General features: G+C 56.0%; 1 protein-coding gene across 2 annotated transcripts; it reads left to right on the top strand.

The window, feature by feature from the left end:
• Nucleotides 1-4,658: 4,658 nt before the first annotated feature.
• Nucleotides 4,659-23,508, top strand: SLC16A5 (solute carrier family 16 member 5). 2 transcript variants are annotated; one of them, XM_052658169.1, is made up of 7 exons: nucleotides 4,659-4,705; nucleotides 8,657-8,704; nucleotides 10,194-10,347; nucleotides 13,704-13,950; nucleotides 17,064-17,207; nucleotides 20,212-21,021; nucleotides 22,370-23,508. In XM_052658169.1, exons 4-7 carry the CDS (start codon nucleotides 13,752-13,754, stop codon nucleotides 22,615-22,617), a joined length of 1,401 nt encoding a protein of 466 aa, XP_052514129.1. In that variant the 5' UTR covers nucleotides 4,659-4,705; nucleotides 8,657-8,704; nucleotides 10,194-10,347; nucleotides 13,704-13,751; the 3' UTR covers nucleotides 22,618-23,508. The 2 variants fall into 2 exon arrangements, with proteins under 2 accessions (XP_052514129.1, XP_052514126.1); XM_052658166.1 differs by lacking the exons at nucleotides 4,659-4,705; nucleotides 8,657-8,704 and adding an exon at nucleotides 8,950-9,033.
• Nucleotides 23,509-24,158: the final 650 nt, after the last annotated feature.

The following is a 24,158-nucleotide window of genomic DNA, read 5'->3' as shown; positions in this document are numbered from 1 at the left end:
CCTGCCATCCCCTCTGCTGGGAGCATGCCATGCTGGAAAACATGGTGCATTTCAGGTAGAGCCAAGACTAGGATGAAGCCAGTGAGACCCTCGCCAAGGGCTCGGCATTTAAGTGCGCACACATGGGCTCAGTCGCTCAGTCTTGTTCGACTCTTTGCAACCCCATGGACGGTAGCCCACCAGGCTTCTCTGTCTATGAGATTTTCCCGGCAAGAGTATTGGAGTGGGTTCCCATTTCCTTTTCCAGGGGATCTTCCCAACCCAAGGATTGAACCCACGTCTCCTGTATTGGCAGGTGGATTTGTCACGCGAGTGTATGCTCCTCGGCTTTTGTTCCATCACAACAAAGATTTGGAGGGACGGGCACTAAAGCTCCCTCGTCGTGTCACAGCTCTCAGGTCTTGGATAGATCGTGTTATAGTTCTCAGGTCTCAAAAGGACCGTGTGATAGCTCTTAGACAAATCAGTGTTACAGCTCAGTGTTACAGCTCTATTTTATTTAGAGGATAGCAGGAAAATCCATCTTCAAGGCGTGAGGGCACGTCGATCCAAAGACGCGAAGAGAAGAGCGGCCCCGCGTGCAGGAGAGAGAGTGAGAGAGAGCTCTGGCTCCTCTTTGTATATGTCCGCCTCCCCCCCACCCCACCCCCCACCCCCCACCCCCCACCCCCCACCCCCGGGCCTGTCCTATGTAAATTGGGCCAGCAGGAGTGTTGTTTGTTTTACCTGAGGTCCCCACCCCCCCACTCCCCCACCGCCCCCCACCCCCATCAGGAACCTAGATCTCCGTGCCTCAACTGAAGATCCTGCATGCTGCAACTAAGACCTGGCGCAGCCAAAATAAATAAATGAATAAACATTTTAAAAAAGAAAGAGCTCTTTCTGCTGTCTTTCTGGGCTGCCAGAATGGTGCTCACGAATGTCCTGACTGATGCACTCAAGCGTATCAACAATACCAAAAAGGGAAGCAAACGCCATGTTAGGCCATGCTCCAGAGTCATCGTCGGGCTTCTAATTGTGATGACGAAGCATGGTTACATCGGCGAATTTGATATCATCGATGATCACAGGCTGGGGGCGGACATATACAAAGGGGAGGAGGCAAAAACCTCAGGAAACAAGATAAATAATATTTAAGGCAATATTTCACCAAATCAAAATTAATGCAAAAATCTATGATGGACAGAATATCAAAATTGTAAATAAAGACTCATCTTTTGGGAATTCCCTAGCAGTCTAGTGGTTAGGACTCTGCTTTTTCACTGCCAAAGGCATGGGTTCAGTCCCTGGTAAGGGAACTAGGATCCTGCAAGCTGGGCAGCATGGCCTAGAAGAAGGAAGGAATAAGCGTGGAGTGATCAGCCCCAGATTTGATGTGCACCTCAAAGATCTAGAAGAATGCAGAATAACCTGCTCCCAGCTTGTTGATTTGTCCTGACACTGTCCTGACAACCTCAGCTGGCATCATGGACCATGAAGAAGCAAGATGAAAACGTACAGGAGGGAAAAAAATCCTTGGGTCCTTTTTCTAGGGATGGACTGTATACAAATAAAATGCCTCAGAGGGAAAAAAAGACAGACAGAGCAGGGAATGCCCTGGTGGCCCAGGGGTTAAGACGCCACCCTTCCAACGCAGGGGGTGTGGGTTCGAACACTGGTCAGGAAACTACGATCCCATGTGCTGTTCGATGCATCCAAACACACAGACAAACAGAAACAAACGTCAAGAGCAAACATCACAGGTGGCCAGAGACACGAGAGGAAGCCCAGGAGAGAGAGATGTTCCACAAACCAAAGAAAGAGCTGATTTCAAGGAGGGAGGGACCAGTGTGGTCTGATGCTTCAGGCAGATCAGGACTAGATGTGCTCATTGGATGTGAGCTCACGGGGTGGGAATGGTGAGTGGGGCAGTTTGCCCCAGTGGGAAGTTTGCCTTAGAGAGCGGAGGGGGAGTGGAGGCGTCAGGCTATGGAGGGGTGGGGGCGGGAGCCCGAGGCGGGTATGAAGAGAAGGAGGGTAGATTTTTGTTCTGGTTTCATTTTAGGAGAGGCTCGAGCTTGTTTGAATGCCAGTCTCACACAACAGCCTGCCTGCATGACGATCTGAAATTTCTCTGCGTAGATCTGTACCCAGCAGAAATTCTAGATTTAGCAGGAAATGCTAAAAAAAAAAAAAAAAAAGCCACAGTTTCCAAGGGAAGAATAAGGGTCGGGGGAGAGGGCAGCCTAGGAACACGAGGAAAGACCCCTCAGAGGAGGTTGGACCTGGGGCTGCATCCGGAAGACGGGTGTCTCCATCAGGCCACAAATGCCCACTGGGCACCTGAGCCGGGTTGAATAAAATCTCCCCCAAGTTCATGTCCATGCAGAGCCTCAGGATGTGACTTAATCTAGAAACAGGTCTTTGCAGATGTCATTAGTTAAGAGAGGGTCATACTGTAGACGGCCTCCCACGTTGCGCAATGGTAAAGAATCCACCTACCAATGCAAGAGACATGGGTTCGATCCCTGGAGAAGGAAATGGCAACCTGCTCCAGTATTCTTGCCTGGAGAATCCCATGGACAGAGGAGCCTGGCGGGCTACTGTCCACGGGGTTTCAAAGAGTCGGACACGACTGAGCGCACACACACACACATACTGGAGTAGGGTGGACCCTAATCCAATGCCTAGTGTCCTGATAAGAGAAAACAGAGACGTGGAGACATTCAGATACAGAGAGAAGATGGAACGGAGAGAGAGGGATGCAGCTGCAAGCCAAGAATCGCCAGCAGCCACCAGAATTCGGGAGGGAGGGGTGGGCTGGACTCCCTCTCAGAGCCTTCAGAGGGAGCTGACCCCGCCAAGCATCTTGATCTCAGACCTCTGGCCTCCAGAATGGGGAGAGAATACAGTTCTGTGGCCTTGGCCTTCCACCCCCGCCCTGAACCGCCCCCTCAGCCCCTCGTTCATGGTCCTTTGCGTGACAGCCACAGGAAACCAACACAACACCTGCTGAGTGTTTGGCTCGGTGCTCTTCCAGGCGCTGGAGATACCGAAGCAGGCGGCTCCCCCAGGTTCTCAGAAAGCTGCACATATCTGGGCCCATCAGGATGTTCCAGAGGGGGTGTCACTTGGCCTTCATCCTTGCAAGCTGTAGGGGTTATCCAGAGCGATGGGAAAGCAGGGAGGTGGCTGGAGCAAAGGAAGGGATGGGACCGGCGGGCCAGAGGGAACAGGAACAGGCATGTGGTTCTGGCGCGCTCTGGCCACCCCAGAGGGAGGCAGGCCTTCAGGGAAACGGCATGTTTTTTTTTTTTTTTTTTGCTTTGCTGCCACACTACTTGCAGAATCTTTTCTTTGACTGCCCTGGGTCTTAGTTGCATCATGTAGGATCTAGTTCACTGACCAGGGATCAAACCCGGGCTGAATGCATTGGGAGCTTATAGCCTCAACTACTGGAGCACCAGGGAAGTCCCCCCAGTTTTTCTTTTTTTTTGGCTGTGCTGGGTCTTTGCTGCTATAGGGGTTTTTCTCTCACTGTGCTGTGCGGGGTCTACTCTCTAGATGTGACAGGAGGGCTTCTCACTGCGGTGGCTTCTCTTGTTACAGCAAGCGCAGGCTCTGTGAACGTGGGATCTTCCTGCCCAGGAATCAAACCCGTGTCTCCTGAATTGGCAGGTGGACTCTTTACCACTGAGCCACCAGGGAAGCTTCCCCTTCCCATGCAGGTTTTTTTTTTTTTTTTTTTAAATATTTATTTATTTAGTTTTGGGCTTCAGCAGACTTCCCTGACCCACACGCAGCATGTGGGATCTTAGTTCCCTGACCAGGAATTGAAATCGCGTTCCCTGCATTGCAAGGTAGATTCTTCACCACTGGATCACCAGGGAAGTCCCCACCCCGTTTGTTTTTAAATGGACAGTTTTGAGCGTATCAGGGCAGCCCGGGTGGGGAGAACCATGGGCTCCAGGGCCAGGCTGAGTGGGGCCAAGAGGAAGGGTGTTGGGTGTGAAGTGAGGGCCCAGGGTGTGACATCTGAGTGTAGAAACGCACGTGAGGTAGGAATGGGTGAGGAGGCAAATCCCCAGGGCCAGCTGTCAGGCATGTGGGCTGGAGTACTGGGATACAAGTGTGCAGAACAGAGCCTGCCAGGGTGCTGGCGGAGTGTCCTGTGAACTCAAAGCCGGCACGGCCTTCCAGTGCAGCCCTGAAAAGTGAGATGCTTTTTTTTTTTTTTAGCAGCAACACGGGGCATGTGGGATCTTAGTTCCCTGACTAGGGATCAAACCCAGGCTTCCTGCGTTGGAAGCAGAGAGTCTTAACCACTGGGTGGCCAAGGAAGTCCCCAAAGTGGGGAGGGTTTGGGAAGATGATTCTGCCGTTTCAGGCAGAGAGGCTGAGGACAGAGAGCTGTCAAGGCTCAGTGTGTGAGCTGTGTGGGCCTGAAGGGGCCCCAGCTTCAGGAAGAGATAAGACATCTGAGCAAGATCTCAAAGGGAAGAGGCAGTAGAATTAAGCTCAGCTGGATATGAAGATGAAAGCCAAGGGGAAGGAAGGAGGCCCTGGATGGGATGGAGTCAGAGAACAGAGGAAGGGCCTGCTGTGAAGGAAGAGGAAGCTGCTGTGGGCAGTGTAGAGACAGGCTCAGTTCCGGTGACGGTGAGAAAATCTCAAGGAGAAGGGCTTGGAGCTCCAGAACGGGGGTGGCATGGAGGAGAGACTCTGGGTAAGAAACGCAAAAGGAGGACTTCCCCGGTAGTGCAGGGGTTAAGACTCTGGGTCCCCATTGCAGGGGGCACAAATTCAATCCCTGGTCAGGGAAGTTCCACCTGCCTTGCAGTGCAGCCCCCAAAAAAAGAGAGAGAGAGAGGAGAAAGCTGAGAAGAGTGAGGGGGCTGGAGTGGAGGGGAGGCTGGGGTACTAGGTACCCCAACATTAGGTCTCCAGCTATGGTCAGTCCTGGGAGAGACTTGGCCCCTCAGATTCAAGTTTAGGAGGAACTTTGGGGGATATAGCGAGCTGGGTGGCGTGGCCCAGGCCTCTGGGACCAGCTGACAAGTTGATACAGGCCCTGGCAGAGGAGGGCAAGCAGGCAGAGGAGGGTGACAGGCAGAAGGTAGAAAAGGAACAGAGCTGGTGGAGTAGGGGAGGGGCTTGCGAACAGGAAGGTGCCCAGGGGCCCAGTGCCAGCAGCGTCCAGAAGAGCCTGGATGGATTGTCCCCACTAACCCAGCAGAGGGCACTCTGTCCATGCCAAGGAGCCCACAGGGTCACGGGCACAGGCCAAGACCCAGAGAGAGGGGCAGAGGGACCAGCATCCCATCCTGGAGCTTCTAAAAAATTAAAATATTTTTAGAGACTTCCCTGATGGTCCAGTGGTTAAGACTCCCAAAGCAGGAGGCATGGGTTTGATCCCTGGTTGGAGAACTAAGATCCCCCATTGCGCATAGTGTGGCCATATATATATATATATATATATTTTTTTTTTTTTTTTAAGGATAAATAAATATATATATATATATTTTTTAAGGATCCTAAGATCCTGGAATGAGGGACTGACTTGGGGTGGGCAATACTCCACTCCTTCACCAAGCCAATAAGGTAGTACCTGAACAGAACTTAGAACCTCCTCCACACATGGTGACCAATATTGTTATATTCTATGCTACACCCTGTGTTAAGGGCTGGGGCAATGTTGATCAACTGGGCAAGAAAGTTCCCAAAGGCTCAGGGAACTTAGTGTGGGAGACACACAACACTCGGCAGGATTAGGGCCTCAACATGGGAGGTCTGGGAGGCCTTCCTGGAGGAAGGGGCTTCTAAGTTGACACATGCAAGTCAACCAAGGGCTGACGACGTTTTTTGTTATTTGAAAAAAAAGATCATCAGGACAGAGTGTTTCAGGGAATGGAATAACCGGGCAGATCTCAGGTGGGGTTGGCAGATCAGCAGCAGAACATGGTGGTTGTTATTCTCAGTGATATGTGGCAATTGGGTTATTCAATACTAATTGTTTAGTCACTAAGTTGTGTCTGCCTCTTTGCGACCCCATAGACTGTAGCCCGCCAGGCTTTTCTGTCCATGGGATTCTCCAGGCAAGAATACTGGAGTGGGTTGCCATTTCCTTCTCCAGGGGATCTTCCTGACCCAGGGATCCAACTCACGTCTCTTGCACTAGCAGGCGGATTCTTTACCACTGAGCCACCAGGGAACCCAACCACTGACTACTTAGAGTTAATTCCTAAAGGTTTATGACTTTGAGCAGCTGCCTCCCTCTCTCTTTGAGCAGATGCCTCAGTTTGCTTCTCTGAGTCCCTGGTCACCCACTTCTCATTTTACAGCTGTGATATGCTCTAACAAAACCGGGCCCGGTGACCAGGCTGCCCCCTCAGAGCAACCCCTGGGGCAGAGTCACAGAGGAAGGCTGCAAGGGTGACCTGTGGGAGTCACAGACCCTAGTTCTGAGTTCTGCAGCCAGTGACTATGCCCCGACCTGGTGGGAGCTTTATTCTGAAGAAGTACCCAGAGTCTGGGATGGAGGAGGGGGTTTGCCCACAGCTCTCTGAGTCTCATCTTGTTGAGCAGAGGTCGAAGATTAGAGTGGGGCTCCCCAGAGGACAGTGGGGTCCTGGGAAACCTAGTTTGATTTTTCCAGAGAGGGTAAGAGCCTCCAGGAAGTCCCTGGGCACTGAGTCCCTAGGTAGGGCCAGAGTACCCACAAATGGGGTGGAGGGCTACACCCAGCCTGTTCTGAGTTCCCAGGACAGGTATAGTCAAGTTCCAGGTTTCGGGTGAGATTCCTGGGACAGGGTGCCAAGTGAGAGTTCTCGACTGTGCAGAAAACAAGCCATAGGAAAGCGGAAGCGAGCTTATTTGGAGAAATACGCATTCCAGAGAGAGAGGTCCCTCTCAGAAGGTGAGAGTGGTTCTGGTATATGGGTTGTTCATTTTTATAGGTTGGTGATTTCTAACAAGTAGGAGGATTATCCAACTCTTTTGGGGTAGAGGCGGGGATTTCCAGGAATTGGGCCACCACCCATTGTTTTGGTCAGCTTTGGAACTATATCAACACCTGTGTCGTTTAGCATATGCTAACCTGATACAATGAGCACACAATGAGGCTCAAAGTCTCTGAGAAGTTGAATCTTCCCCTATCTCGGCCCTACCGGGTTCTAAGTAGCTCTTTTGTATTCTCAATAGCTGCATCATTTGTGCGTGTGTGCATGTGATACTTGGAATGATTGTGCCCTGCCCCCCTCCCCTCCTGTCTCACTGCCACCCAGTACTGGGCCAGGCTGAGATAAGGGGTATCCAGACGGTGTAGACCCAGTGTGACCCTCTTTTGTCCCCCACACAGGACCTCTCAAAGCCTGAGACCATCCCTTTGGGACCATGGGATAAACCTTAATCCCCTCCTCCCAAGGTTTGTATCTAGGGAACCTCAGACTAGGATGAATATCCCCCAAGTAAGAGGCAATCCCAGCACTGTGACTGTTGCCAAGTAAAGGAACCACAGGCACAGATGTCTAAGGTATGACTCACAACTCGATACAGTATCTCTTACCTCACTCACCCAGAAGTTAACTATTCCAGTGGGTGGGAAGTGGCATCTCATTGAGGGTTTGGTTTGCATTTCCCCTGATGAATAATAATGTTGAGTATTTTTTCAATGGGCTTGTTGGCCATTCGCATATCTTCTTTGGAGAAATATCTAGTCATATATTTCACCCATTTTTAATGGAATTATTTGTCTTTTTACTGTTTGTAAAAAGTATTTGTAAAAAGTGTTTGTCTTTTTGAGGTTGAGTTGTGAGAGTTCTTTATACATTCTCAATGCAGGTCCCTTATCAAATATATGATTTGCAAATACTTTCTCCCATTCTGAGAGTTATCTCTTCACTTTCCTGATGGTGTCCTTTAGTGCACAAAGGTTTTTAGCTTTTGGGCTGCACCAGGCAGCATGCGGAGATCTTAGTTCCTTGACCAGGGATCGAACCCATGGCTCCTACAGGGGAAGCACAGAGTCTTAGACTGTCAGAGAAGTCCAAACCGTTTTTGTTTTTTTTTCCTTTGTCACTTCTGCTTTTGCTGTAGTGTCCAAGAAGAACCCATTGCCTGACCCAAGGTCATGAAGAGTTACTGCTATGCTTCCTTCTACGAATTTTTATAGTTTTAGTGTTGTGTTTTGTTTTTTAAACGGTATGAGGTAGCAATCCAACCACATTCTTTTACATGCAGCTATATATTCTTCCCACCCTATACTGTCTGAGCACCCTGACGGAAAATTAACTGACTGTAAATGTAAGGGCTTATTCTCAATTCTGTTTCACTGATCTATACATCTACCCAGTAGTACCACACCATCTTGATTGCTGTAGGTTTGCACTAACTATACATTTTAAACAATACATATCAAGGCTTGGCTAGGTGGGAGAGGAGCGCGAGCAGAGGAAGTGCGGGCCCTCTGACCCGCTCCCAGGGCTGAGGGGGTCCACCCTCTTCTCTGCTCCTCGACAGCTGCTTGCCCGGCCTCCTCTGGATGTGGCCTTCAAAGCTCTAGGTTTTCACTGGGAGGAAGCTAGAGCCTCCCAAGAAGGAATCCTGCACCCTGGCCGCCTACGCGACTGCCGCTGGGAGGTGCCGTCTCTTACCCCACGCTTTCTGCCTTCCATTCCAGGGGCCCTGGAATCAGAGCGGGAAAATCAAGAAGCTCGATAGCGAGCAGGTGGGCTACGCCAATTACTTGTTCATTACGTACCGACGCGCCGGTAGGCGCCGGGAGCCGGGCCGGGGCTGCTGGAGTGGTCCGGACCACTCGGAGGAGGGGGCGAGGCTGCAAGCATGGGGTGCCTCCCCGCTCCCCCGGGCCTGGTCCCGAGGCCTCCCGCCAGGCTCCAGGAGACGCGGAGGTGGTCCCGCCCACCCGCGCCCTGCGCCCGCCCCTCGGTCCCTGCTGCCGCCCGGCGTCCTGCCGCCTCCTCCGCGGGCGGGCCGGGCCGCAGGAAGCCGCTCGGCGGGAGTGGAGCCGCCCCTCCGCCGGGCCCATGCGAGCCGGTGAGCAGGCTCCCCGGGCCCCACCCCACGGCCCCCGAGGTGTCTTCCCTCGCCGGGGTCCCCGTGGGCACCGTCGCGGACCCGCCCCGCCGGTTGGGGGTGAGGATCCTTGTCCGCGTCCCGCGGGCCGCTCCAGCCTGGGATGGCTGGGGACCCTCACGGCCTGGCGGGTGAGGGGACAGGCACCACCCAAGGCCTGGGCTGAAACCTCCCCAGGGGATGGCGCCTGGACGTCCCAGAAGCCCCACCCAGAGGAGGTCCGCCGTGAGGGGGAGGGTGGGAAGCAAGCCCTGTGGAAACTGATCCGGACGGCAGGGAATGTGCCAGGGTGGCAAGAGGTCATGAGGTTTCTGCTGCCTCGCCCATCCCCCTTCCAGGCCGTGGTCAACCGGGGCCCCTGTCTGGATGGTGGGGGCACCTCTGGAGGCAGAGAAGGGAGGAGGGTGACCGGCTCCAGCTGGCCCACCTCTGGAACCGCCTTCTTCCTTCCCCAGGCTCCTGCCAGGTCCAGGAATTTGAGGGCTTGTCCGCCCCAAGCTCAGGCTGGCTCGCGCTGCTCCCCTCTCGGGCAGGAATCTCACTCCTGCCTGTCCTCTGCCCTGGGCTTCAGGCCTGGCATCCTGCCTGGTGTGGAGCCTGGGGAGGGAGGGGGTCTCCAGGGTCTGGCCATCCTTCCACTGTTGGTAAAGGTGATGGTTCCTTGTTTTCCTCTCACCAGCTCTTCCGCCAGGAGAAGAGAGCAGAGGTCCAGGGGGAGGCCCTTGCACACCAGGACCCTAACCCCAGACCCCTGCGTGAGAGCATCACTGCCCTTTTTTGCCTGTACCTGCAAGCTCGGGGGGGCTGGGGATGGATTCTGAGGGCCTGGCCAGTCTCCTGGCGTAAGATGGGAAGCCCTAAAAAACAGACCAGGCACTGTGTGTCATGGGAAAAGGACAGGAGATGTCATCTGAACTTCCGTCCACACAGCCAGCTTTGGGTCACCTGGCATGAGGACGGTCGTTCTCTCTGGGCAGCAGGTCCCTGAGGACTGAGGTCAGCAGCTCCCGTGGCAAGCTGCTCACCTCCAGTCCCGGAAAGTGAGAGTGAAGCATCTCCAGCCCTGTCTCCTTCCTTGCCCTAACTGCATGCCAGGGGGTGATCATGACTCCTGGTTCCAGGTATAAAGGGAAGACAGCTTCTCTGCCGGGGCAGAGGCGGAACCAGAGCCCACACTGCTGCTCTGTTCCGCTTGAGTCTTCTGGAATGGACCTGCCTGCCCGGAAACCAGCTCACCCTTGTTCCTGGGCTTGCCTGCCCCCCCGAGGAGCACAGGTGAGTCACATTGATATTACCTTTTGGGCTCAGGTGGAGGCCAGGTGGGCGGCTGTGAACAGGTCCCTCCCTGCTCATAGTGTAGAAGTGGGAGGAGAAATGCAGGTGACAGCGATAAGCACGGAAGGATCCACTCCAGTTTGGTGTGAAAACTACTATTAAGGAGAGAAGTACAGGAAAGGGCCTTAGAGTTGGGGGTCAGCATAGCTTCCTGGAGATGCCGCTGGGGCTGACTCTTGAAGGACCGACTGGACTTCTCTCTGGCTGAGGACTTTGGAATCTCGGCAACCGAGTTCCCGAGGAGGGACCAGTTGGCTCGGGGAGGGGGTGCTGGACCTGGGAGTTGTCTGGGGGCTGTATGGGAGGGCACAGCCTCCTTGGAGAAGGCCAAAGTCTGCAAGCCAGCTCCTAGAGAGAGGCCAGGGTAAAGAGAGAACAAATGAGCTTAGGGTTTCCTGGGCTCTGATTGTCCCCTGAGGCCTGGAGGGAGGAGAAACCTACTCCACTGAAAGGTTCTGAGGGAAGGTAGGTGCAGGGTGAAGGTCAGAATTCTGGACAGAGTTCACTGGAGGGGAGGCTCAGAGGAGTAATTGCTGATAAGGGCACCAGAGGCCTCTGCGTGGAGGGGCAGGAGGCAAGGGCAATGGAGAGGGGACCAGAGCCGGGCAGGGTGTTGGGGGCCCCCACATGTCTCCTCTCCCATCTTCCTTCTCCCTGCCACCTCTGGTCAGAGACAGCCTGCTGCTCGGAAGGGGCGTGGGGGGGTACCGGGGATGGGGCACCGTGGTGAGGGACCAGCCGGAGGGAAGGCTGATGGCCCTTCTGGGAGGAAAGTGGAAAGTGGCAGGTCCAGGAAGATGGAGGGGCCGGGGTGTGTGGAGGAGGGGTGAGCACTGGAGCAGGGTGGGGAGACTTGACATTCACAGGCGGGATCAGGTGGCATCCGTGGCCTTTCTACTTGCTGAGGGAACAGAAATCCTGGTAGGAGTGAGCCAGTTAGCTGGAGGAGGATCTGAGGTTTGCCCCCAAGCTTGGGGCCGAGCCAGGAGAATCGGGGCTGGGGGATCTCTAGGGCCTGTGTGACGTGCAGGAGCCAGGAGGGCAAGAGGTGTTCCTAGCCCACACGCAGGACTCAAGGTCACGCACACACACTCACACTCACTCACACACACTCACACTCACTCTCCCAGGCTAGGATGAATGGGCTACTCACCGTGGCAGGGCCTCTGGGGGTCCTCTGGGGAGGGAAGAGGCCTGTGCTGGAGAAGGGTTAGGGGTTGGAGCCCAGGAAGGAGGCAGTTAGGCTGGATCCAGCTTGGGTGCTGTGTTGAAGCTCCAGGGCCTGGGGGGAAGGTGTGGGGTGCTGGGCTGGGCAGGAAGAGGTGTTTCCTATTTCTGATAGTTTCCTGAGTTTCCTTGGATCTTCAGGGCCTGGGGCAGAAAGGAGGGAGGCTGTGGGGACTGGAGCGCCCAGGATGGCTGGCTTCATGGAGACTGCTCTGCTCTCACTGCCTGGCGAGGGTGAGGTTGGGGCCCCTGCGGGCCAGGGAGCAGGGGGAGAGGCAGGATGGAGGGGACTGGAAAAGGGCTTTTCATCTGGGGAGGGGGCTGGGCGTCGAGGCCTGGATAAGGCAGCTTCTATGATGGGGGCAGTAACCCTGGTGGTGGCGAGGAACCAAGGTGGGACTGAGCCAAGGCTGTGGGGGATGCGTTTGTCTGCATAGCACGCGGCCCTGTTTGTGTGTGTCCGTTTGTCTGCAGCACCTGTCTGTCTGTCTCTGGGCTTGCCTGAGTGTGTCTGGGGGTGTGCTGCTGCACGTGTTTGTGTCTGAGCATGTGTATCTCTGTGCGTGTCACGCCCTCCTGAATGCGTGACTGTGTGTGTCCCTGTGTCTCTGGATTTTTCTGTGTGTAAGTGTGGGTCTGCATGTAACTCTGTGTGCCTGGTGGTCCTGTGTGTTTCTCTCTGCCTGTCTGTGTGGTGTGTGTCTATGTGTCTGTGTACCTACGTAAGTGCACGTCTGTGTGTGTAACTGTGCCCATCTGTGTGAATGGGTATCTTTCTACGCATTCCTGTGTGACTGTGTATGCACGCGTGTTATATATGTTTGTATTCTTTGTATGTGCTTGTGCACCTTTCTATGTATTCATGTGACTGTGTGTTGTACGTGTTGTATGTTATGTTTTATGTGTGTTACGTGTGGTGTGCGTAAGTTGTGTAGTATGTGTGTTGTGTGGTATGTGTGCGTGATGTGTGTGCTGTGTGTATGTGTACTGTATGTGTGGGGTGTGTGTGATGTGTGTTGTGTGTGTGTGGTGTGTGGTGTGTGTGTGATGTGTGTGATGTGCTGTGTGTGTGTGGTGTGTGCAGTGTGTGTGTGATGTGTGTGGTGTGCTGTGTGTGTGTGTGCAGTGTGTCTGTGTGTGTGTGATGTGTGTGGTGTGTTGTGTGTGTGGTGTGTTGTGTGTGTGATGTGTGTGGTGTGCAGTGTGTGTGTGTGCAGTGTGTCTGTGTGTGTGTGATGTGTGTGGTGTGCTGTGTGTGTGGTGTGTGCAGTGTGTGTGTGTGTGATGTGTGTGGTGTGCTGTGTGTGTGTGCAGTGTGTCTGTGTGTGTGATGTGTGTGGTGTGCTCTGTGTGTGTGTGCAGTGTGTCTGTGTGTGTGTGATGTGTGTGGTGTGTTGTGTGTGTGTGCTGTGTGTGTGCTGTGTGTGTGCTCAGAGAAGCCCGCGCGGGGACAGGCCTCTCTCTGGGACTGTGTGGGGCCTCTTGGCCGTGAGCGCCGAGACAGGAGCACTGCAGGGAGACTCGGGCTCCGCGCTCGGGCGCTGCGGCGTGGCGCGCTTTGTGCAGCAGCTGCCCACTCGGCGGCCCCTGCCCACTGGCTCCCCGGCTGTCACCGTGGCTCTGACAGGGAGCCTGGCTGTGCCCGGGGTGCTGGAAGCAGGAAGGCTGGTTGGGACGTTGGAGAGGTGTCACTGTGCGCCTGTGGCACCGGGACTGAGCGGCTCCAGACGGCCACCGGCAGTTCTGGCGGGCGCGTGGCCACGGCGGGGCCAGGCAGTCCCACCTGCTGACCCCTAGATGACGGCACAGCTAGAAAGCGTTCCGCCCGCCCACTCGGGCCCACAATGGTTCACCTGCTGGCCCCTCCTGTCCCTCCTGCCAGGCTGGCTCTGAGAAGTAGGGGAAAGGCGATGCCAAGGCCAGTGTGTGGGCCTCTGGCCACCTCCCAGGGGGTGGCGTCCCTCTGCCGTACCCGGTGCCGGGCGAGAGGAAGGAACGGGTCCAGCCGCCCAGGGGTGGCGGCAGGGAGGCCGGGGCCAGCAGGCAGCTCCCTTCTCTCCCTTCCTCAGGTGACCCGGGCAGCGGTTAGGCTGTGGCTGCAGCACTTGTAGCCAAGGATGCCCCAGGCCTTGGAGCGCTCCGAGGGCTGCTGGGCCTGGGTGGTGCTGCTGGCCTCAGTGGTGACGCAGGGCCTCACCCTGGGCTTCCCCACGTGCATCGGCATCTTCTTCACCGAACTGCAGCGTGAGTTCCAGGCCAGCAACAGCGAGACTTCCTGGTTCCCCTCCATCCTGACAGCCATGCTCCACACAGGGGGTGAGCAGGGCGGGGAGGGACCGGGTGTGGGCTGGGGTGCGGGGAGGGATGAGAAGGAGCTCGGGGGGAAGGGAGGAAGCCAGAACCTCTCCAGCCTCCTGGGTCCCTCTCTCTGGGGCCATAGATTTCGCCTGGTGCTGTGAATTCCTGGGATGTCATCTTGATTTCAGCAGGGCCAGTTCCCCCACCCAGGATCCTGTGGGGCTGGGCTGGGCTGGGCTGAGCTGGACTGGGCTGGGGACGGGCACAGGGCAGGGAGGCCCCCAGGATGTAAAGCCGGTCCTCCTGATGAGCGTGGGAGGATTGAGCCAGACCATAAGAGTGCGGGGGCACACGCCACAGAACAGCGAGGCTTCCCGCGGGGTGATCTCTTGGAACCTCAGTTTTTTCCTCTGCCATTTGGGGGTAACAGCCAGCAGCCCCAGGCTGTCCACCTCCCACACAGGGTTGCAGAGAAGATCACAGAGTCCAGCCAGGTCTGAGAGCTCGGGCAGTGGAAACTGCCCTCATCGGGGCTTCAGGACAGGAAGCAGAGGTCTGGAGAAGGACCCCAGGAGCAAGAGAGGGCAGAGCAAGAACCCCATCTCTCACCAGGAAGCAGAGGGCAGGGGAGATGGAGGGCAGTCCCCTCAGTTCCTGGTTGCCTTCTCCAGGGATGTGAAGGGCTCACCTTGACCCCAGGGAAAGAGAAGGGGCCCGGGTGCGTTCTCCACAATAGCCTTGGGCTCACAGGACTGCCCCCCCCCATTCCTGGGAGCTCTCCAGGGAGACTCCATGGGCAGTGACCTCTTGGGGGGGCTCGACTTGACAGCCCGCCAGGCTCTCCTCACCCCCGTTTGCCCATCTCAGGTGATCCATCTCCCCGCCCTCCACCGGCACCGGGAGGGAAGTCAGACTGGGATAGAAGCCACCTTCACTGGGGCATGGGCTCAGGGCAAGGAGCAAAGCCAGGCCTGGCTCAGACTGCACAACCTTTCAGCCAACAAGCATGGGCAGAAGTGTGAATCTCAGATGGTTCCTTTGCTGCAACTGGAGAGGGGTCTGGGCCAGGGACTAGGAACCGAGCATTCAGTGGGGACCCTGCTCCCCAGCCAGCTTCAGACTCACGCCCAGGAGGTATGCCAACATTCCGGCCAGCCCAGGACTCCTATAGGTCTGTCTTACATACACACACACGCGCGCCTTTAGGCCATGCTCATTCACAGTATTATGGAGATTTTTAACTTGCAAGTATCCTTGATCCTAAGTACCCCCAAACCCACACATTTTAGAGATGAAGACAACCCAGCACGGGGTATCAGAGGCCTTACCCATGCTGGAGAGTGAGTTTGGGGAAGAAACCGTGCCCATGCAGAGGGAGCATTTGCCTCCCAGTGCCCCACCCCAGCACCCTCTGCTATCTCAGCTAAGCTGGCACACGTCCCAGCCCCCGCCCCACACACGATGACTCAGGGCTTTCCCCAGTGTCACCTTTCCAAAGTCAGGTCAAAGTATGGGGGTGGGAAGGATGTGTGGGTCAGCGGTCATGTCCATTTCAAAGCCTCTCCTCTCCCTCTGTGGCTCCCTCTCCTTGATTACCTCTGAGGATGGGCCGCTCACTTCCTCTGTTACTCTCACACTCAGACTGGCTCACACCCACACACCCTCTCTCCACACCCAGCACCCAAACTCACATTGCGTGTGCACACACACTTTCTCTGTCCCTTTGGCTGCGCTCTGGGAGAGTTAACTCTGGAGAAACTCTATGGTATGTATTTGGGAGGGCGGGGTAGGGCGGGCCGGGGCAAGGTATTTGGCAGATGGGGCCCTCTGAGGTGTCAAGGAGCAGCCTGCCAGGACTGGCTCACTTCTACTCCGGGTCTGCACTGATGAGAAAGCAGCTCAGGGTAGAGGTGGGGGAGGACAGGCCCTTCTCCACCAGAAGCCAAACATCCAGCGATGCAAGACTTTGGTGGTGGCTGGAGGGAATGGGAGAGGGGAGAAGGTACCCCACACACTTTTCTCCAGAGGCTGGAGCAAGGGGGCGCAGCGTAGCCCGAGGCCCTGGGTTGCCCACCCTGAACAGGTTGAGGATGGTGGGAGGGTTGAGGCCAGTCCTCCTGAGGATGGGGGAGAGGGGAATGGGGACTGGAGGTGCTCCCTGTGATGTAGCCACCCTGGGACTGTGGTCCGCTGAGACCAACCCCTGCAAGGGGCATCCATCCAGGTCACGATTTCACCCAGATGGATGTGGCCTCTGGTCAGTGCAGTGAAGGGCCTTAGTCTGTACCTCTGGGAATCCTGGTCAGGGTCAAACTGAATATTTGCAGCACCTCACCTCACAGCTGCTCAGACATCACCCAGCCTCACCCCTCAGTCTCTGCAGGGGGAAATCAAGGCCTAGAAAGGGACTGGCCTCGCTTGGCCTGTAGCCAGTCTTTAGCAGGGTGGGGATCAGAACCCACGCGTATGTGTTCCAGGGCTTCTGCTTTGTGTCTTTTTTTTTTTTTTTTTTTTTTAATTGAGGGCTTCCTCGGGTGGTTCAGTGGTAAAAAAAAAAAATCCACCTGCCAGTGCAGGAGACACAGTAGATCCAGGTTCAATCCCCGGGTCAGGAAGATCCCCTGGAGGAGGAAATGTTAGCCCACTCCAGTATTCTTGCCTGGAAAATCCCATGGACAGAGGAGCCTGGCGGGCTACAGTTCATAGGTTGCGAAGAGTCAGACGTGGCTGAGTGACAGCACGCACGCATTTATTATTTATTGTTGGCTGTGCTGTCTTTGTTGCACTGCAGGCTTTCTTCTAGTTGTAGCGAGTGGGGGCTCCTCATCGCGGAGCATAGGCTCCGGGGTCTGTCGGCTTTGGTGGTTGGGCTCCCGGGCTGTAGAGCACAGTTTCATTGCTCTGTAGTTGTGGTGCATGGGCTTCATCGCTCCACGGCACGTGGGATCTTCCCGGATCAGGGATCAAACCCGTGTCTCCTGCATTGGCAGGCGGATTCTTTACCACTGAGCCCCCAGGGAAGCCTTTAAGCCACCTGCTAGTTGTTCCTGGAAGCCCCTCCCAAGCCTGTTCTCTCCCTCCCTCTGACCTCATCATTCAGCTGTCACCTGCCGCCTGCCCCCTCCCCACAGGACCCCTGTGTAGTATCCTGGTGGGACGCTTTGGCTGCAGAGCGACGATGATGCTGGGCGGCGTGCTGGCCAGCCTGGGCATGGTGGCCGGCTCCTTCTGCCACACCCTCGGCCAGCTCTACCTCACGGCAGGATTCATTACAGGTGACCGTCATTTCATTTCGAGAGTTACTGGGTAGGTACTGGGTATGAGACTGAAAAGGGCCAGGCGTGGTGAACAGGGCAGGCAAAGCTCTGAATCTTCTGGGGCTGCTCACAGCCACTCGAGGCAGAGGAACAATGAACAGATAAGTAACGAGGGTCAATCCTGACAAGTGCCCGAGAAGACAGGACGGCTGATGCCATAGTGTCCTCGTTTGGGTGAGGTTGGGCAGAGATTAGACAAGTTAAGAGGTGAAATGACTAAAACAGCCAGTGCAAAAGATACAGCAGGGTTGGAGGAGGTTGCTGCTTCTTTTTTTTTTTTTTTGGCTGTGCCTGAGGCTTGTCGGATCTCGCTTACCGGACCAGGGATGGAACCCGCGCCCCCTGCAATGGAAGCATGGAGTCTTAACTCTGACCGCCAGGGAAGTCCCAGCTTGCTGCTTTCAGCAGAGCTGTCAGGGAAGGCTTTGCAGAGGAGGTGACATTTGGTCAGAAGGAGGTGAGGCATCTGCCACCAGGCTCCCAGGGAAGAACATACCAGAAGGAACAGCAAGACCAAAGGCCCAGGAATACTCTTGGAGCACTGAGGACACAGGGTAGAAGTGAAAGTGGAGGAGTCCTACTCTTTGCAACTCCATGAAATTCCCCAGGCCAGAATACTGGAGTGGGTAGCTGTTCCCTTCTCTAGGGGATCTTTCCAACCCAGGGATCGGACCCACGTCTCCCACATTGCGGGTGGATTCTTTACCAGCTGAGCCACCAGGGAAGCCCAATAGGGTAGAAGCCTGTGAACAAAGGTCAAGAAGGTGGGGGGTGGGGGGGCGGCATGGCCGCAGGGGAAAAGGCCAGATAGGGTAGCTCAAAGGCTTTGTAGTGAGATGGGAAGCCCTGTGAGGGGTTTGGGCAGAGAGATGTCATCCAGCCACTATTTGTGAAGAACTAGGTACTGCCCTGGGGGCTTCCCAGGTGGCGCTAGTGGTAAAGAACCCACCTGTCAGTGCAGGAGACGTAAGAGACGCGGGTTCCATCCCTGGGTGGGGAAGATGCCCTGGAGGAGAGCCTAGCAACCCACTCCAGTATTCTCGCCTGGAGAATCCCATGGACAGAGGAGCCTGGTGGGCTACAGTCCATAGGGTCCCAAAGAGTCGGACATGACTGAAGCAACTTAGCAAGCATGCATGCAGGCAGTACCCTAGCTGTGGTATTGTGAACACACCATAGGGGGCTAGGCTGGGAGCAACACAGCAGTTGTCATCGCCCAGCCAGGAGGCAGCTACAACCTTAAACCAGGGTGGTATGATGGAGGCAAAGGGAAGGGGTCTCATTCAGGATTGCAGGTGAGGTACAGAGAAGGACACCAGGGTGACCCAAGAGCCAAGGGTGTTACCAAGGGTGGAATGGAAGAGTGGAGTGGCCGCAAACTACGACGGGGACCCTAGGGGAAGAGCAGGTTCAAGGGCAGGTGGGAAGCTCAGGTTTGGACACACCTGGTCTGGCCCTGAGCTGGAGTGGCCAGCTGGGGAGTCCTGAGAGCCCTGGTATTCAGGTCTTGAGATGAGGTTATCACCCTGCTGTCACTAAGGGAACGAGGGAAGAGGGATGATAAGGACTGGGATCTGGGGCCCAGGACATGGACACTCCAGTGGTTCGCGGCCTGGGCAGGAAGAAGTGACAGAGGTAGAAGGAGAACCAGGAGAGTGGTTTCTTGACAAAAGAAGTGAGGAAAGTGCTCAAGGACGAGGAGGAGGAGGGAGGAACCGTGAAGCCACTGATGGATCAGATTGAGTGGACATCAGACTCCATCTGCGGCTTTGTAATGTGGAGGGCGGCAGCCTTGATAATTCTGGAGCAGAGTAAGGATGAAAGTCTGATTTGTTCAAAAGAGAACAACAGGGGAATTAGTCGGGTGGCCTAGGACGATTCTGGGCTTTCACTGCTGTGGCCTGAGTTGGAAACTGCCATCCCACAAGCCATGCAATATGGCTGAAAAAAAGAACAGGAAGGAGGAAATTGGAGACAGTGGAGATAGGATTTCCAAGAAATTTTTATATAAGGGAGCAGAGACATGGGCCATTATCCAGAAGAGACTGGGGTCAAGAGAGTTTTGTTTTCACGGAAGAAATCACAGTGGAGGAGAATGATCTATTAATAGTAAAGAGAAAATGGATGTGGCTGGGAGAGAGGGAAGTTGCTGGAGGGACGTGCCTTGAGCAGACAGGATGCAGGGAGAAAGTGGAGGGTCGCCCTTGTCTGGGAGCATGGACTGTCCATTGCTACCGATGGGAAGGAAAGTCGGTCAGCTGAGAGTGATGGGAGAGATGTTGGGGTTCAGAGGAAGGCTTGGGGTCAGCAAGAGTGAGGGAGAGTAGACGGTTGATGGAACTGCAGGGGCACCGTGGGAGGCCCAAGAGCCACTCTGAGGCCGGTGGTCGGGGCGCGGTGGTGAGCTTTCCTGCACATTCAGCTGTGCACAGAGTAGGTGGGGGCGGTGGCATTTGAGCTGTTAGGAGAGCGAGTCGGGGGGGAGGGTATTCCAGGCAGATGGAACGGCAGCTGCACACATCCAGTAAGTGGGAGCTTGGTGTCCAGAGGAAGAGAAAGAAACCAATGGGGCTTTATTATGGCTAGCGGCCTGAGATGGCACCCAGAGGAGGCCAGAGGCCAGCCTGTGTAGAGCCTTCCAGGGCAGAGTAAATACTTTGGCTTTTTTCCTCCATGTGAAGGGAAGTCTCTGGAAGGTGTTAAGCAGGGGAGAGACTTCACCCGATTTAGGTGTTTGAACATCCCCTGGTGCCTTGCCCATGGGAACAGGTGTGCCCCCCCGGCAGCCTTGGGAGGGGAGATGCTTCCAGGGAGGTGGTGTGGTGGGCTGATTCCATCTGAAACCCCTGGGTGCCTAGAAGTGGGTCTGGGCTGGAACAGAAGGAAGACAGACCTGGGACGTGACCCCAGGGTCCCCACACCGGGTGTGCCCTGGAGCTGGCTCCCCCTTCTCCCTCCGCAGGCCTGGGCATGTGTTTCAGCTTTCAGTCGAGCATCACCGTGCTGGGACTGTACTTCACCCGCTGGCGGGTGCTGGCCAACGCGCTGGCCTCGGCGGGTGTCTCCCTAGGCATCACGCTCTGGCCGCTGCTCTCTCGTTACCTCCTGGAGGACCTGGGCTGGCGAGGCACCTTCCTCATCTTCGGCGGGGTCCTTCTCCACTGCTGCGTCTGCGGGGCTGTCGTGAAGCCTGTGCCTGCCAGCATGACCCCGGAGGCCAGAGAAGGCCTCCCCTCGCCTTCCAAGAGACCCTCGCGAGGCTGCCTGGTGGCATGTGGCCGGGCCATCCGGCGCCACCTGGCCTTCGACGTCCTGCGGGACAACGTGGGCTACCGCGTATACACGCTGGGGGTTGTCTGGATGATCGTGGGTTTCCCGCTGCCCCACGTCTTCCTGGTCCCTTACGCCATTCGGCACGGGGTGGACGAACAAAAGGCAGCCCTGCTCATCTCCGTCATCGGCTTTAGCAACATCTTCCTGCGGCCCATGGCTGGGCTGGTGGCAGGCCGCCGGGAGTTTGCGGGCCACCGCAAGTACCTGTTCAGCCTGGCGACCCTGCTCAATGGGCTCACCAACCTGGTGTGTGTGGCGTCGGCCGACTTCCGAGTCCTGGTGGGCTACTGCCTGGTGTACAGCGTGTCCATGAGCGGCATCGGTGCCCTGCTTTTCCAGGTCCTCATGGACATCGTCCCCATGGACCGGTTCTCCAGTGCCCTGGGGCTCTTCACCATCCTGGAGAGCATCTCCATCCTCATCTCCCCGCCGCTGGCTGGTGAGGCCCCGGGAATGGAGGGCAAGCAGGGGGTGGCCTGGGTGGGGTATGTGTATGCCAGGTTGCTTCAGTCGTGTCTGACTCTTTGAGACTGCATGGACTGAAACCTGCCAGGCCCCTCTGTCAGTGGGATTTTCCCAGGAAGAATACTGGAGTGGGTTGCTATGCCCTTCTCCAGGGGATCTTCCCAACCCAGGGATCAAACCCTGGTCTCCCGCATTGCGGGCAGATTCTTTACTATCTGAGCCACCAGGGAAGCCCCTATTTGTGATTTTCTCAATCACCTCGGGGGACTGGCCACAGCCTGTTCCCCAGCTGGCGATTATGGTACAAACAGTCAAAAATAAGGCTTTCGGTACCAGACCTACCTCAGTTCTTTGTCTTCCCTTCTGTGCCTCTGTTCTCTTATCAGCAAAGTGGGGATGACAGTAGAATCTACCTCATAGGCTGGTTTGTGGGGATCACAGGTCATTCCACAAAGAGGTCAGTAGAGAGCCTGGCATGTGGTAGAAGCTATGTACGTGTCGGGTCTGCTGTTAACACCCTCCTCCTCCAACTTCCTGCCTGAGGGCCCTCGGCAAGTCATGTTCCTTCTGTGAGCCACAGTGTCATCTGCAAAACGCAGATGAGAACACCCACTGTAACTGTCCCTCCCCCTGTGCCAGTCACCGGGTGTGCAGGGCTGAACATGGAGCAATGGTCCCCACCACTTAGGGCTCAGCCTCTGGTGGAAGAGTCGAGGACTGGGGCACAAGAGGCAGCTTTGCGATCATGGTGGTGATTTCGTGCTGGAAGGGAAGCAAACAGATACGGAAGTACAGACCCACTGTAGTGGCCGTGCTGGAAGCTGAGTGTGTGACATTCAGAGTAAAGGCCAGGGTGTGTGTGGAGCCTGTGGTGCTGGGGGTGGGGTAGACAGCTGACAGGCAGCGTGCTTATCACAGTCAGGTGACGGGGACTCCCCACTCCGAGTGTGGCACTGGGAGTTCCAGTTTTCAAGGGAGATCTCCAGGGTTGACGAGTGGGGAGAGCTGACGAGGGCCCAGGGCATGGCTGAGCAGATATCCCAAACGCCACTGGCCCTCGAGTCCTTGGCCGCCTGCCACTGAGGGTGAAGGAACCATGCCCTGAAGTGCTCTTCCGGCCCGAGGACTGGCTGCCTGGGCCAGGGCTGGTTTGCTTCTCTTTCCTTTCATTCGACAAATACCTAACGAATGCCAACGAGGGACCAGCCAGTGCTGGGGAGGCGGCAGGGACAGAACCCCAGCCCTCAGAAAACACACGGTTTAGGGGGTGCAGGGAGCCGATAGTCCCGGGCAGTGACCTGATTTGCTCTCTGTGCCCCCAGGACTCCTCCTGGATGCCACCGACGACTTCAGCTACGTTTTCTACATGTCAAGTTTCTTCCTCATCTCAGCCGCCCTCTTCATGGGTGGCAGTTTCTGTGTCCTGGGGAAGAAGGAGCGGGAGGGCCCGTGGGCTGAGGTCAAAGGAGCCGTCCCAGAAGCTGCCCCGGAGCAGGGCCTCACCACAGAGGACATGGATGGTCCCGAGAAGCGGCTGCGTGTCGAGATCATGTACGTGACCAGCGTCTGAACCCCGGGGTCACTCACCTGTGTGACCAGCTTCCGAACCCTGAAGTCAGTGAGTCCTGCCTCAGCCCAGGAAGGGAATGTCTGGCTGCTTCACCAGAGGCTGGGGTGAAGCACTGCCCAGCAGGCCTGACCCGAAAGGCATCCCAGCTCTGCAGGTCGGGACTCAACCAGGAGCTGGGACCTCAGAGGCTGGCCGCCAAACACTCAGGGTTCCTTCCAACAAGCAGAATCCAGGAGCAGGTCCTCCTAACTTTTCCCTTGGGGACCAGAGCCCCTGGGGCCCAGGAAGGTGGGTCTGAGCCCAGCTCGGGTCTGTCGTGACCAGCTTGGCTCAGCTGCCTGCCTATTTGCTGCTGCTACAGCTCAAGACACTGGACCCTCAAGTCCAGCCTGGATGCCTCCCATGTGATCTCTATCCATCACCCTCCAGACAGTTCTGGAGAGCTGCTTGCCCCTTCTCCGAGTCCCTCCTGCTCCTCCTCCTTCCCAGGTGGCCCAGCCCGTGCCCTAAGGGCTGCCCCCAGCACAGGTTGCCGGGCCCCATGCTTCCTGGAACCTTGGCAAGAGGGGCCTTGGGAGAGGAGTTGTGACGGGGGCCAGGCGGAGGTGTGGGCTCGGATGCAGGCCGTGGACAGATTAAATGTCGGGTGGGGGACCTGTGTAGAGAACTGGAGGGGAGCCCCTGGCTTGGGCCCTAGAATCACAGAAGGCTGAGAGACCCCTGCCCGCTCAGGGCCTGCTCAAGGGTCTCCTCCCTCCTTGGCCCCTCCCTGCATCTCAGCTGGAAGATTAGTGTTGGGTGCGGGGAGCCAGCCATCATATGTGGGGAGGAAGGGTTGCTGGGCAGGGCCCCAAGACCTCTGTGAAATGGAGCTGCTTTCGCAACAGAAGCCCTTTCACTCCCCTCTCCTGTCATTCTTTTCTCCCTGCTGTGTCAGAGGCGTCAGCCCTGGGGTAAGGAGCTGGCTGGGCCACCCACCAGGCCACCCCTGCTCCCCGTTGGCCTGTGCATCTGGCCTGCAGGTCAGAGCTCCCCCCGCACACACACATTCTTTTTGCTGGTGCCTTCCCTGAGGTCATCATCACCTGGGAGCTGCCTCTCATCAGCCCAGGCTTGTCCCAACAGGGTACCAACTGAGGGAATAGAAAAACTGTTTGTTTGAATTATACACACAAAAACATTTTCTGCAGCGGGTTATAAACCCTGTGAAGTAATGAAGCTGAAAAATAGGCCTGGAGTAAGTTTGCTCCCATTCGCCTTCAGGGCTACTCCCACCCTGGACCTTGTTGATTCAAGCTCAACCGGGTTTCAGCAAGAAAGTCTTATCAGGAGAGAACTGATTTTCTCTTTATGACCTGCTCCAGCCCTCCAGCACAAGTCCAACTGGCATGAGTAAGCACCCTTCTGGATATTGTCTTTTCCGGGACCCACGAGTGCCCCCTTATGGCAAAAAAAAAAAAAAAAAAATAGTACAGAGGTGAGGCAAAAGGCTCTGAGCTGGCATGGAACCTGAAATGATGTTTGACTGCCACAATTTGCTG

This window comes from Budorcas taxicolor, chromosome 19 (assembly GCF_023091745.1).
Source record: "Budorcas taxicolor isolate Tak-1 chromosome 19, Takin1.1, whole genome shotgun sequence".
Classification (NCBI taxonomy): Eukaryota; Metazoa; Chordata; class Mammalia; order Artiodactyla; family Bovidae; genus Budorcas; species Budorcas taxicolor.
The sequence above is the reverse complement of the archived record's forward strand: the minus strand, read 5'-3'. Positions and strand labels throughout refer to the sequence as shown.